Source organism: Gymnoscopelus microlampas (genome assembly GCF_963454915.1).
Source record: "Gymnoscopelus microlampas genome assembly, chromosome: 16".
Taxonomy (NCBI): domain Eukaryota; kingdom Metazoa; phylum Chordata; class Actinopteri; order Myctophiformes; family Myctophidae; genus Gymnoscopelus; species Gymnoscopelus microlampas.
In genome coordinates, this window is record NC_139953.1 from 3524356 (window position 1) to 3540085 (window position 15730).

General features: G+C 42.1%; 2 protein-coding genes across 2 annotated transcripts in view; one reads left to right on the forward strand and one right to left on the reverse strand.

The window, feature by feature from the left end:
* The window catches only part of LOC311063456 (protein NLRC3-like), a 621663-nt gene that overhangs the window by 382517 nt on the left and 223416 nt on the right, over positions 1–15730 (reverse strand). The window lies entirely within an intron of this gene.
* Positions 1–15730, forward strand: part of LOC311063772 (pleckstrin homology domain-containing family G member 3-like) — a 70751-nt gene that overhangs the window by 35991 nt on the left and 19030 nt on the right. The window contains exons 4-12 of the mRNA XM_084083373.1: positions 907–1164; positions 2151–2359; positions 7597–7697; positions 11216–11285; positions 11916–11962; positions 12695–12845; positions 14046–14180; positions 14622–14804; positions 15379–15471. Coding sequence (XP_083939499.1) covers positions 907–1164; positions 2151–2359; positions 7597–7697; positions 11216–11285; positions 11916–11962; positions 12695–12845; positions 14046–14180; positions 14622–14804; positions 15379–15471 — 1247 coding nt within the window. The remainder of the gene's footprint in view (positions 1–906; positions 1165–2150; positions 2360–7596; positions 7698–11215; positions 11286–11915; positions 11963–12694; positions 12846–14045; positions 14181–14621; positions 14805–15378; positions 15472–15730) is intronic.

The following is a 15730-nucleotide window of genomic DNA, read 5'->3' on the forward strand; positions in this document are numbered from 1 at the left end:
AGACCTGTAAGGGTCCATTTGGTTCCATTTGTACACTCTCAGAGTTACAGACCTGTAAGGGTCCATTTGGCTCCATGTGTACACTCTTAGAGTTACAGACCTGTAAGGGTCCATTTGGTTCCATTTGTACACTCAGAGTTACGGACCTGTAAGGGTCCATTTGGAACCCCCTAAGAAAACCTGAGTATCCTTGGACCACACTTTGAGAATCACTGGCTTAGAGGCCCCTTCTGTGTGTGATTTTTTTTGGGGGGAAAACGGTCCCCTCCTGCAAACTTTGGAAGTCAATCGTAGACAATCCCAATGGAATATGACAAATGTGACAGATACATGTTGATCACATGACTCCAGAGGTGATGTGTAATGATTTGCATGAGTTTTGGACAAATTGTGTAGCAAAAAGTAGCAAAAAGTGTGTTTTGAAGAAAATGGTGGAAAATCTTGAAAGGCAGTAATGAGGGGGCTTGTATGGAGTTGTGTCATGATCCAAGGAATCCTGGCAAAAGTATTTTTTTAATTTTATGACCTACAGTTCAAGAGTTGTAGGCCAAGACGTGAAGTGGGCTTCCTTGGCCTACTGGGAGCGTAGGCCAAGTTCCAGGCCGATAGGCTTGCGTTTCAATTGCTTTTGCTGTGTTCAGTCTAACAGTTCACAGACAGACAGACACACGGGCAGGGGCAAAAACGTAATTTCCGTCCGCGGCCATTAACCCATTAACTCATTGAGTGCCATTAACGTGTTTCACGTGTTTTTACCGCTATGGCTCAACGTGCCAATGACGTGTTTCACGTGTTTTTTTTTTTTTTTTTTTAAACATGTCCAGAACCCAAGATATCATCATCTGTAGATGTGCAGCTCCATCTACTCCTTGTTTAACTTAGAAATTCTTCCATTTCGTTTCCCAGAATCCCCTCGTCTGTCCACGGCCTCAGTCAGCAGCAATGAGCGCGCTCCTTCCGCCACGCCCTCTGACCTCTCGGATGCTCCGCCCACGGCGGGTCAGCCGCCCCGCCCCGTGAGTCTCATCTCCACCCTCTCCTCAGGCTCCACCTCCTCTCGGGATGACAGCCTAGCCCCGCCTACCTCGGAGAGTTCCGGTAGTAACCCTGCCCACATCGACTTGGAGCTCCGCCCTCCAGAGGGACACGCCCACACAGATACAGGTCAGAGAGACGAGCGGACTTGTGACTTGAAAGCTTTCCCCACAATATGGAAAAACGCATCACATTTAAATGTGATGCGTTGTGATTGGCTATTTTCACTATTTTAACCCACAAGTAAGACACGCAAACGCTGGAAGCGAACGCAGCTCGAAATATGTTGCAGGTGTGTGCATTTTAATCAGAGCATTGTCTACATTCCTGCGTTCTTCATGGCCACACTGTAGTGCAGGCGTGTGTGTGTGTGTGTGTGTGTGTGTGTGTGTGTGTGTGTGTGTGTGTGTGTGTGTGTGTGTGTGTGTGTGTGTGTGTGTGTGTGTGTGTGTGTGTGTGTGTGTGTGTGTGTGTGTGTGTGTGTGTGTGTGTGTGTGTGAGAAACCCTGCTCGGCACTCTGGCGCACTCTGGAGGCTGCACATAGGCAGTGCACGCACACAGACAGACACACACACACAAGCCGAGCAGGATTTCATAGTAAGCTCCACTTTGCCGGAGGCGCGCCTTCCGCGTTCGCAATTAAGACCGGGAAAACATGTGTCATTTGAACCATTATTTTATACTTTGGCTATTCAAAAATAGCAGATCTACAAGCTCATTGCGCGGCACTGAGGGCCAAATACATATAATTCTGGGGGTCCTTGACATGAAAAACGTTTGACAACATATGTTTTTTTCAAAAAACTGTAAAATGTTTGCTTTAAAAAATATATAAAAGATTTGCAAGAAAAAAAAAAGCAGATATACAAGCTCATAGCGCGGCACCGAGTGCCGCGCTATGAGCTTGTAGATCTGCTATTTTTGAATAGCCAAATAAATCTAAAAATTACACACAGATCCTTTCCCGGTTTTAATGGGTTAAGTTTTTGAAAAGTTGCCCAAAACAATAACATCACATAATTGTATGACTTTATTGTCTCATTGATTGGATCAATCAGCCGTTGCACCCCTAATCCATGCTGATAATGAATATTTGCTGTGGGTTGAATTGCAGGCGAGGACACTGGACCGGGAGGGGGGCGTGGCCACTGCAGGGGGTGGGTCCACCAGCGGACCAATAAGGAGCCGGTTCCCACGGCGACCGGCGACGACGACGGCGGCAGCATGCCGCCCAACCCTCAGCTGACGTACCTGGACCGCGTCGTCATGGAGATCATAGAGACAGAGCGCATGTACGTCAGAGACCTGCGGATGATCGTAGAGGTGAGAGGGAACCATAATAATAATAATAATGATATAATAATAATAATAATAATGATAAGTAGGGGTGTGGCGATTTAATTTCACGATACGATATGGTTCACGATATTGGGCTCACGATATCGATACGGTATTATTATGTATGAATTGTTTCAATTATTATCAACATTGGCCATTATCTGCAGTTTAAAATAGCTTTATTTAAGTCCATGACTTTGATGCTATAGATTAGATGCTGGCCTATTTGACAGTGCAGAAACATAATTGCCTCGATGTATGTAACATTAACGAGCGTCAACGAGTGTCAGCTGGACACGCACACACACGCAGTGACTGGAGTCTCATTTCTCTCCAAAAGCCCTTGAATATGATGGAACATGATTAAGGATTACTGTGATTATGGTTAGCTCACATTTCATATAACACAAGAACTCCTCTAACTTTCATTAGCCCTTTTTTAATACAGTATGACGTCACGACAATACATATCGTCCCGTTTTCATATCGCACACCCCTAATGATAAGACCTGCGCATGAGGAGGTGGTGTCCACTAAAATGATGAAAATGTATGAACATTTTTCGTAGACCTTTTCTCACTGACGAAAACGAAACAAAAACGTAATAAAAACTGGAGGAGAGATCCAGTAGAACTAAGACAAGTAGTTTTACGCTTGGCTGCGCGTGGGTGTCGCGCTCCGAAAATAGCCGATCTACAAGCTCACAACGCGTCAGCGACGCATTGTGGGTGACCGCGCCCACTTAGGAGATGGGAAACGTGTACCATGTCATGGTGATATGTCAAGGATCTTAGTTGATAGTTAGGAACCAAATGGACCCTTACAGGTCTGTAACTCTGAGAGTATAGGGTCCATTTGGTTCCATTTGTACACTCTCAGAGTAAAACGAACACAGGATTTTACAGTGAAATGCATACAAATGAAGAACTCTTGAGAGTGTACACATGGAACCCACTAGCCATAACCATATGGTTAAGAACCATCCAACTACAACCCCATCCCCCCTAGATGAGTTAATACCAGGTGTAAAGGTGGTCTATAATTAGCTCACTGGTTAAGGTTAGAGAGACGGGGGATTAGGCGATTGCATAACAACAGCTCTTTACCGGATCACTGCACTACAGCTTTAAATGTCCATTTCCACTGTCTAGCACACACCTTAGATCGCCATATTGCATACACAAAAGGAGTGAAAACAGCTTTGTTGCGATGCAGCGCGTTTTGAGCTTGATAGATAGAGCATTTCTGATATTTACTTTTTAGAAAATCTCGTAAAAAAAATTCACCTATAAAAACATCCCCAAAACTACACCAGGTTGAAAGTGGTTAAGTGTTTGCGTGTGTGTGTGTGTGTGTGTGTGTGTGTGTGTGGGGGGGGTTATAAATATTGAACCAATATTCAACATTTAACCCATTAAAACCGGGAAAGCGTCATTTTAGATTTCAGCTGTAGAGCAGCATCGGTTTTTCAAGGCATTCTTAAGATTTAGAACAGAAAGAAAATAGCAGATATACAAGCTCACAGTGCGTCACTTTGTGCTGCGCTGCAAGCTTGTACATCTGCTGTTTTGAACATTTTTGAAAAATGTTGAAAGTGTTGAATATTTTTTTTGATTCTTTTCAACACAAATCTTCTCTTCTGGGTGTCCATAGCACAAAACATTTTCAGATGGGGGGGGGGGGGGGGGGGGGGAGTGTCTGTGGCCAAATGCATATCTATGTGGGGGTCTCAAAATAGTTTCAGAACCTCTGATTTAGAAGGCATTTGTAGAATCGGCCTCAGGTCTTAACCCATTAACACATTCCATGCCAGAGGTTAATCTCATAATGTACTTACCAGTGCCAGCGTTTTATTGTTGTTTTTTTGTTTTTTTCATGTCGCCATAGACCTCGTTAAAATCCTTAAGATTGAGCTCTAAACTGTTTGTAAACATCGCGGAGATGTGACTGCTTCGAGCAGTGAAAACCACGTGCAAAACGGAGCCGCCATCTTGTAGTTAGAACGGTTTATGTTAAACAGTGATCACCGAGGAGAAAAACTACAAAGAGAAAATGGCGTTTCAGTTTTGTCATTAGAACGGAGGCCGACGGGATCGGCAAAACCGGATCCCGGATAATTCCGTTTCCGGTGGTGCTACAATGATATGTGCCGTTTCAAAAAAAAGAAAAAAACACCACTTTGCGCGGGTCTACGCGACTGGCACGTGGCGGCTTTAAATAGGTTTGCGTAGCTCTACGCGATTGGCACTCAATGTGTTAAGACCTGGAACGCATCTGTGTCACTTTTTCATTTGAGCTAAAAACGTAAAAAGCATTATTTTACACTTTGGCTATTCAAAAATAGCAGATCTACAAGCTCATAGCGCTGCACCGAGTGCCGCGCTATGAGCTTGTAGATCTGCTATTTTTTTTTAAATCGTGAAAATGTGTGCAAATCTTTGAATATATATATATTCTTTTAAATAAATAATGAACTCAAATCTTTGCTTCTGGGGGGTCCCTGGAACAACATATTTTGAGATGGGGGTCCGTGGCCAAATTCATATAATTTTGGGGGTCCTTGGCATGAAAAAGTTTGAAAACCATTGATATAGGTTTTACAGCGAGCTTGTGACTAATTAATAACTACATTGTAATAACTACTATTGGATCCATTGGAACACAGGTTTAATTCCCTGAAAAGTAACAGGTTTGGAGCATGCGGTTTCCAAATGACAACAACGCTATTATAAATGACTTGTGGAAGATCAGCCTCACTGATCTGAACCAGAATCCTGTTGTTCTGCTGAGAGCAAGATAAACTGATGGAACGTTGTGATAGCTGCACCACCATACTGTACGTTAACTACCTTATTCATACTGGCACCTGACCAATGAAGCACAGGGTAACACAGGCTCCCCCACCTTTTCATCTGGGGGAGAAATGCTAACCCCTCAAATGGTACGTGCAATGTGCTTTCACATTTTACCCTCAATGCACCTTCCAGTGACCTCTCATGGAAAAGGTACCGTAGAAAAATGGTTGTGCCTGTGAGCCCAGTGGTCTGACTGCTCACTACGCTAGTTGCGGAGGGCTCTGCAAATGACTAAATCAGTTGCCAATGTGAGAGGATTAAAGAGAGAGAGAGAGAGAGAGAGAGAGAGAGAGAGAGAGAGAGAGAGAGAGAGAGAGAATCCATACCACAATAAAGAAATACTCTGTACAAGTGAAAGGCCTGTATTCAAAATTTCACTTGAGCAAAAGTTCAAAAGTATTGCCATCAACATATACTTACAGAAAGTAAAGTACTTATTACTTACTCATTAATAGCGAAAAACGGTCTTCGGTGTTCCGTACACATGGTAATGGTCAATGGCTGTGTGCAAATGCAGATCAATTGCTCCAGGCACTGAGGAGAACTGGGCAGAAGAGATTTTGGGCACACCACATGCACAGAGCTTTGTAGAATAGGCTCTATTCACAGCAGCCATATTATGAAGACATTCACAGGTGTTACTAATGATACTAATGAAGGCTCTGTTCCATTCTGGTCAAACAGAGTCAGGGTGCTGATATTGTGCATGTTGGCTCACTGGAAACACTCTGCTACACCAGTGGGTCTACAGTTGGGGTCCAGGGACCCTCATGGGCTTCCAAATGGCCCCTTACAGGTGTGTAGCTCCGAGAGTTATGGGGGTCGTGGAAACCACTGTGCTACACTAAATGGAACAGAGCCTTCATTAGTATCATTGGTAACACCTGTGAAGGAAGTGATAATATGGGTGCTGTGCATAGAGCCTATTATAGGATGATGAATAGCCTGTTTCACTGTATTTTCTCTCTTTTGTTGATTACTTTTTCAATTAATCGAATAATGTTTATTTTGTATTATATATGATTTAGGAATGGGTGTGTGCGGTGTGGCTGTTTGAGGCTAGAGTGTCTGCAACTCCTGGCTGCTTTTGCAACATTACCTGTTGACACTTGTTATTTGATGATGCAAGAATGCGTGTGTGTGTGTGTGTGTGTGTGTGTGTGTGTGTGTGTGTGTGTGTGTGTGTGTGTGTGTGTGTGTGTGTGTGTGTGTGTGTGTGTGTGTGTGTGTGTGTGTGTGTGTGTGTGTGTGTGTGTGTGTGTGTGTGTGTGTGTGTGTGTGTGTGTGTGTGTGTGTGTGCGTGCGTGCGTGCGTGCGAGATAGAAGGAAGGAGGATGTTGGCTCGGTAAACAGCTGTGATAGAACACGTTCGCTGATTGTTTTTTTCTTTCTTAAAGGCATAGTATATGTGACTTTGCCCTGTGTTTACATGACAAAACAATGTTAATATCTTTTTACCCATCATTTCCCTCTATAGCAGCAGTTGTCATTCACTGGAGTAGTGTGGTGTTCATAATTATGACTATTTTGGGGGGGTCCCCAGTTCAAATATGATTTTCCGTGCCCTGAAAAGTTTTTGAGAACCACTGCTATAAGGGAAACTCATAATCCATACTCGAGCACCCTCATATCTCTACTACTACTCAATTACAAACAGATTACTGTAATCTAGTATTTTGTACTAGATCTGAAATTAAAAAGCAGCTCTGTGCCCCCTCTAGTGGAACAATGAGACAACAGCAGCTCTAAATGACCTGCACACATCTGATATGTTTTTATTATGGATACAATGTAGTTATCTAGTCACAAGCTCTTGTTCATAATTTACATTGGTTCAATATAAAAACAATAAAAACACAGACACACTTAATCACTTTCACTTAAAAATATTTTCAAAAATAGTCTAAGCTCACAATACATCTCGCCGCGACGCTACTTTTGTGTGACACTGTAGTATGGCTAAATACGGCATAATTTTCTACGAAAACAAATAAATGAATGAAATATGGACAGCAGCGATGTGTATATCGTCACTGACTTGATCATACTACAGCGTCACACAAAAAGCATCAAAAGTGGCAGAGCTTGTAGATCTGCTACTTTTGCTATTTTGACGATATGTATGTTTGTACAGGACCAGACTGGGCACGCAAATCTGGGCATGACAGCGGACCATGTCTGTCCAAATATATGAAACAAATAAACAACGTTTTAAGAAAGTATTTAGAGCAGACAGCCAAAGTACACAGTCCCTTACCAGATAATAATGAATATCTCCTTTCCGCTCAACTTTGTATTTGACATACAATAGAAATATAATCTGTCTGTCTGTCTGTCTGTCTGTCTGTCTGTCTGTCTGTCTTGCAGGACTACCTGTCTCACATCATAGACCAGGCTGAGCTGTCTATCAGACCGGAGCAGGTGTGTTCTCTGTTTGGGAACATTGAGGACATCTATGAGTTCAACAGGTAATGGAGGACGGTCAGAAATGAATGACTTCACGTACAGTATTCATCTAATGACATAATCTATGATGTTAATGACTAAAACATTAGATTTTAGCCTGATCAGATCAGAGTCCCAATTACTTCATTAATACCTGGAGTCTTCAACATTTTTTCAGGCCAAGGACCCCTTTAGTTGAGAGAGAGAGATGAAGCAGGGACCTCCTACTACATATTGTATAACATTGTGTCGCAGATTCAACTTTTTCATAGATTTCATAGAGCCAACGGTGGCCGAAACGTTGTACCATGTCATTTTGTCTGTGTTTTAAAGTAAACTAAACACTTTTAATTATTTTTAATAGTTTGACAGCCCTGTCATCAGCGTTTGTGTAAATTAATGTTTAGTGTTCATTTGTTTACACATGATCTATTAATATGTTTGATTCATGTTGCTAAAGTTCCCCTCAGAATAGGGATGCTAAGGTTCAAGTGGCTAGCTAATGTAAAAAATAAATATTTGGCGGCCCCCCCCTGTAGTAACTCTTGAGGACCCTCAAGGGGTCCCGGACCCCCTGTTGAATACCCATGATTTTTACTAATACTGATACTATACTTAAATAATTAAAAAAAGTATAAAATATTATGTGAAAAATGTAATGAATTAGTGGAGGTACTCTACTGACAAGAAATTTGGCACTGATCATTTGGTTTGTGAGATACACTCTGGAGTCTGGACTAACATACAGACACATACGCCCACCCTCTTACTGTATGTACAAACACACACACACACACACACACACACACACACACACACACACACGCTCACCCTCTTATAGAGCAGATCAGGATGTTCGTAAACGGACGTGGAGGGCGGTATTTCCGGGTGGAACGTCTATGGAGTTTTCAGAATATAAAATCAAGTGTCCAGAACATCATTAATGTCTAGTTTGTCAACCTGTGAATAATTGCAACAACATCATATATTTCTAATAGCCAATAACAATATCGTAAGAATCCTGTTCTTCCAGAAATACAATTTATGAATACATTCCAATGCCAAAACTGCTGATGTTAAAAAAAAGTAATTTTGATCAATTATAATAGATGATTATGATCGATGGCATTCCGTATGTACCATGACATGTCATGAAGTGACATGTTTGATGATATGTAATTTTTTTCCCGTAAGTTTGACAACGCTTCGCAATGCAACATGAGTTTTGCTCCCGAATAGGGACAACCGGGGTTGAAGGGGTTAAAACGGTGTGTTCATTGCGTGCGTTTGTGTGTGTCTCTGTCTCTACAGCTTGGGGACGGTAAGTGACAGTGTGACACTCACTGTGTGTGTTGGTGCACACACATTGCATGGAAACATGCACGGACTTGCACTGTGTGTGTGTGTGTGTGTGTGTGTGTGTGTGTGTGTGTGTGTGTGTGTGTGTGTGTGTGTGTGTGTGTGTGTGTGTGTGTGTGTGTGTGTGTGTGTGTGTGTGTGTGTGAGATTGCGCGTGTGGCGTGTGCATGCTGCGTGATTTGGTTTGGGCTTCTTGCCATGAGGTGTGTTTTTATTTAACCGTCAAACACTGTAAAAACATTTTGATGACATTGCCACACTACTCCACAATACCCACAATATCACTGCAACATCTTGCTTCCCCAGCAAGGCTGTCTGTCGCCCCTTAGTGGCAGAGGGGGGTGATGGCTGTGGTGTAGTGTTGTATCTTGCAGTAACTAACTAATTGATCATGTATTGATTATTACTTCTACCAGGAGATGAGGTCGAAAAACTGTGGAGTGTTCCTTTAAGGCTCTGTGTTCGACAGGCGTGGACTAATGTTTGACACTTCTACTTGAAGCCTCATGTATGCTCTGTAGTACGATGGTGATGATTTTCGTAATATCAGTTATTGTTGAGTGTAAATTAACCACTAAAAGCTGCACTGAAATGTAGGGCCTGTCACCATTATTCAGTGTTGGAAAAAGTACTCAAATGTTTTACTTAAGTAAAAGTATCAATACTGTAATGTACAAGTACTCTGTCAAAATTGACTTCAGTAAAAGTACAAAAGTATTGGTATCAAAATGTACTTAAAGTACCAAAAGTAAAAGTACTAAAATATTAAAAAATAGCCTATGTATAAAATAGGGCTGAAGTGGTTAATATATGTTTTATAATGTCATATATGTATATCTGTAAAGTAGCGAGTAACTACATCTTTCAAATAATTGTAGTGGAGTAAAAGTACAATAATGCCTCTGAGATGCAGTGGAGTAGAAGTAAAAGTACTGAAAATTGGAAATACTCCAGCAAAGTAAAAGTTCCTCAAAATTGTACTTACTGTAAGTACAGTACTTGAGTAAATGTACTTAGTTACTTTACACCACTGCCATTATTACATAATTGCCTGATTGCAATTATTTGAGACAATTGCAATTATTTTTGCATAATAGTTTCCTTTCATGTGTATGAATTTATATGACATGCTAAAGAACAGGTCACCAGGTTGAAAGCTTGACTGTGAACTGTCATATCAAATAGTGAAATAGAGTGATTAGAATAGAGTCGAATAGAGTCGTCCCACTTTGTGCAGGATTTTCCCAAATTATCATGACTTCTCACGTGTCCCACGACTTGAGACGGTGTATCACATTGTGACTGGCAGGCTCCATGTGCGCGTTTTTAAAGTCTGGCTTTCGTCAAATGGCCGTGTGGAGAAAGCGCTCGAATTACCCAATAAATTACTTTATTTCTATAGTTTACTCACCTCATGTTGTCTTCAATACGAGGAGAATTTGTGTATGAAAAACATTCCTTTAGTTAAGGGTGAATGAAGAATATACATTAAAAACATAAGAAAACAAGATTAACAACAGCAAAACTATATCAAGAATACGTTTATAAACTCCAAAAACAACACTAAATCCAACAAGAATGCAAGTTCAAGTACAGAATCCAGTAAGAATCCATTTTGCAAGTTTGTTTTAAAAGCAACAATGTAAGCCTACCCTGATAGTAGACTTTCTGATGTAATTCTCTCTCTCTTTGTCTCTTTTCCTGCTAGATGTGTTTTTAAGCCTGTTGAAATAACATGAGAAATATCCCTAGGCTACAGCAGGTTAATAACAAAATGTGATATTTTAGGCTAACAGGTTCGAATAAGACATTCAAAGCTGCACTATGTAACTTTCCTCTTCTACCCCTTATTTGAAAACGGTTTTCTGCACAAGTGCTGTCATGTTTACCATTGAGCTAATAGAGCCTGCCTGCTTGCTCGGGGGATAAATTGAATGTTGACCATCAGGTCAAACATTTAGTCTAGGTTAGACATGAACTTTGACACGATCTAACCGTCTCAATAGAAGAGCAGGGAGACAAAATACAACCACCCCAATTATATTGTATTAACATACTCTACCATACATTATTTCCGTTAAAACGTTAGTGCCACTTTAATAACAAATGAGATAATAAATGATTATTATTATTTTATTGTCCGTCCGACACTCTCTGATTGGCTGTGTGCTGTGTGTTGCAGTGAGCTGCTCCAGTCATTGGATCTCTGTGACAACGACCCGGTCGCCGTGGCCCGCTGCTTCGTCATGAAGGTCAGACAGTCCAAACTGAAAATGAATTAACTCTGTTATATAATTCTATGCTCTGTTGTACCATTTTATTTGTTAAACGTTACGAAGAGGTTGTTCAGAGACAGAGGAAGAACCACCGCATGCCAGGAGTCAGCCTTTATCTTTTATTTTCGGAGCACATCACACATGGAGAGACCTTTGGCGTCAGCCGAGAGTACACGTTTTACACAGTATTTCATACCTCCTCAGAGTCACACAAGAACAGCCGGTCAGTCCTTACATGGCTTTGTTATTCTAGCTGACCAATACATACAGAAGGACAGTTGAACATAGATGGAGGTGAAAGCTTCTGGGTGAGAGGAACTGTACTCTCAACCAGGAAGTACAGGTGATAATCTCACCACCCTGGAGAGAGATATGGTGACAGCTGCATCTCACTACAATACTTATCTGACTAATTGACAAGTACATTAAGTATAATCAATACCACAATGACTCTATACAGTATGATTGTTTTCCCCACCACACTACACTAATGTGTGTCATGTGGGAAACCTACATTACCAAGACACATTCTTTGGACAGTAAACTGGATTAATAACCACTATTAGTGGACGTGGTTGTGATGAACTCCTGTGTCTCTCGTTGCAGACGGAGGACTTTGACATCTACACACAGTACTGCACCAACTACCCTAAGTAAGTTCTACTGATCCCAGGCCAGTGCATAAGCACGGGTTCACATCATTCATCACCTCATTCGGATTTACTCCCAAAGCTCTATTTGTTCATGGAAGAGATTCCATAGATCATGGGACCAAAATGCACCTGTGAAATTTGGTCCGAGATTCGATTTGAGATATTACAGAACTGACTGTCGGGTATTATATGGAACCAACAAACCTAATAATTACAATTGCTATCAAGAATGCCATTCTACCAGTAAATGCCAGGCGTAGACTACTCCATAATGGAATCTAGGAGCTAGGTAGCAGCCTGCAATAAGATATTTGTATTGGAATCCACGATCGCTTACAGTGTTCGCACCTTTGATCTTTGAGTTAAATTATGATGTGGTGAAACTCTGAAACGTTGAAAAACTGACATATTTGTGCAGCTCAACCCCCCTCAGCTTAATCATCACACAGCACTTCATGCTTTTCTCTCCACTCAGGTATTACACATAATGATAAACAGACCCATGGCCATGACTCGAACTAATAGAATCTGAACCAACCCGCCGATGACTGTAATAAAACACAGACCCAAACCGCATTGTCAGGCATTTTTTACTTGGGTAGAGCGGAGAAGACCTCCTCTACAAAGTACCAAAGATACTCCCTCTAGTGCTGAAGATAGAAATGACTTTCTGTCTGTCTGTCTGTCTGTCTGTCTGTCTGTCTGTCTGTCTGTCTGTCTGTCTGTCCATAGTTCCGTGGCTGCCCTGACAGAATGCATGAGGAATAAATCTCTGGCTAAGTTCTTCCGGGAGCGTCAGGCCACGTTGAAACGCTCTCTCCCTCTGGGCTCCTACCTCCTCAAACCCGTCCAGAGGATCCTCAAGTACCACTTACTACTGCAGGTAATATTAGATTCACATAATAATTAGCAATGACAGTGCTGTACTGTGTGTTTTGTGGACCTAGAGAAAGCACATGATAGGGTGTGAAGAGAGGAAGTATCGTGTTGCATTGTGGACGTCTAGGCCTGTCTCGATTACCAAATTTAATTAGATGATTAATTGTCATAGCAATAATTAATAATTGCGATTAACGATTAGATTGTGTTTTTGGCCTTGAAAATATGAATAAAAATAACATTTCTGTTTTGCCTTTTAGGCTTCGTAATCAAATATTGCACTGGGCAGATATTACAAATGACTTAAATATACAAAGAAAAGACATTTAATAATTTTATACTTTCAAAACAAATGTAAAATTGTGCAAGAATAGCAGATCTACAAGCTTACAACGCGTCACTTCGTGACGCGTTGTAAGCTTGTACTAGATCTGCTATTACTACTTTTCTCATATTTGAAAATGTATGATTTTTTTCCAGCATGGAAACAATTATGATGATTATGCAAAATAATTTGCGATTATCTCAAATAATATTGCAATTAGACGATTACGTAATGATTGTGGCAGGCCTAATGGACGTCAAGAAGTATGTGAGAATGGTGCAGAATATGTATGAATTTATAGATCTATATAAAACAAGACCAGGAGACCTGGTTCTGCCAGACCCAGAATAAATTCCCTTTTATGCCCTTTTATGACGAAATTCAGAGGTCCTTTTCATGCCCATGTATGGACGAAAGAGGGACAAAAGATGGACAGACTTTTATGCCCATGTGTGGACGAAATAGGGACAAAGCCTCATGTAGGCCGACCCCTTGGGTCTGGCAACAACAGAGGCTTGGGCATGTGCTGAGGATAGATGGATGAATGGATGGATTGGATAGATGGATGGATTGGATAGATAGATAGATAGATAGATAGATAGATAGATGGTTTGGACATGTGCAGAGGATAGATGGGGGCTACATTGAGAGAAAGAGGCTGAAGATGGAGCTGCCAGGCAAGAGGAGAAGAGGAAGGTCAAAGAGGAGGTTTATGGATGCGGTGGAGAGAGGACAGGCAGGTGGCTGGAGTGACAGAGGAAGCTGCAGAAAACAGAAGCAGATGGAAACAGATGTGGCAACCCCGATGGAAATGTGCAGAAAGAACTACTGTACTGTGTTGTATGTGTTTATTAGATTTGTTTGTGTGTGTGTTTGTAGGAGATAGCGAAGCACTTTGACCCAGAGGAGGAGGAAGGCTATGAGGTGGTGCAGGAGGCTATCTTCACCATGACGGGGGTGGCCTGGTACATTAATGACATGAAGAGGAAGCATGAACACTCTGTTAGACTGCAGGTACGTACGCACGTGCACACACACGCGCACGCGCACACACATACACACACACACACACACACACACACACACACACACACACACACACACACACACACACACACACACACACACACACACAGCCTGGAAACCAGATGAATCTGCCATCGCAAAAACAAAAGTGCCCTCGGCAGATTTAGTCTGGCACCGCTCAGTTGTGATTGGATTTCACTCCCTCCGAAGTGAGGGACCAATCAGGGCCCAGTGTGCAAATATGGGTCGGGTTCATCACCAGAGGCCTTTTTTTTTATTCGCCCCTTGGAAATGCAGGTTCCATACAGAGATTCCAGACTAATATCTACGCAGTGATATAAGTCTGGCTAACACACACACACACACACACACACGCAAACACGCTAATTGAATGACATTTAAAGGTGTGATACTGTGTTTGGCCACCAGGAGGTGCAGTCTCTGCTGTTGAACTGGAAGGGTGCAGACCTGACCACCTATGGAGAGCTGGTGCTGGAGGGAACCTTCAAGGTGCACCGGGCCAAAAACGAGCGCACCCTCTTCCTGTTTGAGCGCGTGCTGCTCATCACCAAGCGCCGTGGAGACCACTACGTCTACAAGTCACACATATCGGTCAGTCTGTGAGAACTATAGCAATGTCTGTCCTATAGAGATAACACTCTAACGTCTCACCTCTTTTGACTCCACCTCACCCCCTAGCACTCACCTCTTCAGACTCTATAGTGTTATAGCTGTGTGCGTGTGCGTGCGTGTGTGTGTGTGTGTGTGTGTGTGTGTGTGTGTGTGTGTGTGTGTGTGTGTGTGTGTGTGTGTATTGCCACACACACACACACACACACACACACACACACACACACACACACACACACACTATGCTAGACAAGTCAGGTTTAGGGATTAGAGATATGAGTTATTCCTGATTTACAGGTGTGTGTGTGTGTGTGTGTGTGTGTGTGTGTGTGTGTGTGTGTGTGTGTGTGTGTGTGTGTGTGTGTATGCGTGTGTGTGTTACAGTGTGTATTTACCGTACAGTATGTGTGTTACAGTGTGTGTGTGTGTGTGTGTGTGTGTGTGTGTGTGTGTGTGTGTGTGTGTGTGTGTGTGTGTGTGTGTGTGTGTGTGTGTGTTACATTGTGTATTTACAGTATAGTATGTATGTTACAGTGTGTATGTGTGTGTGTTGCAGTGCTCCACTCTGATGTTGATGGAGAGCTCTAAGGATTCTCTGTGCTTCAGTGTCACTCACTATAAACACCCCAAACAACCCACTACTGTACAGGTAACACACACACACACACACACACACACACACACACACACACACACACACACACACACACACACACACACACACACACACACACACACACACACACACACTCACACACTCACACACAGCCCATCAGACAGTGTAATTAGGCCTCATTTATAAATGGAGTATTGAAACCAGCCTTGATCAGTGGATCCGAGTGCAGAATTCACGCTTGAAAATAAATAAATAAAGCCCAGAATGCTTACCTTTTCAAGTAGTCACAGAA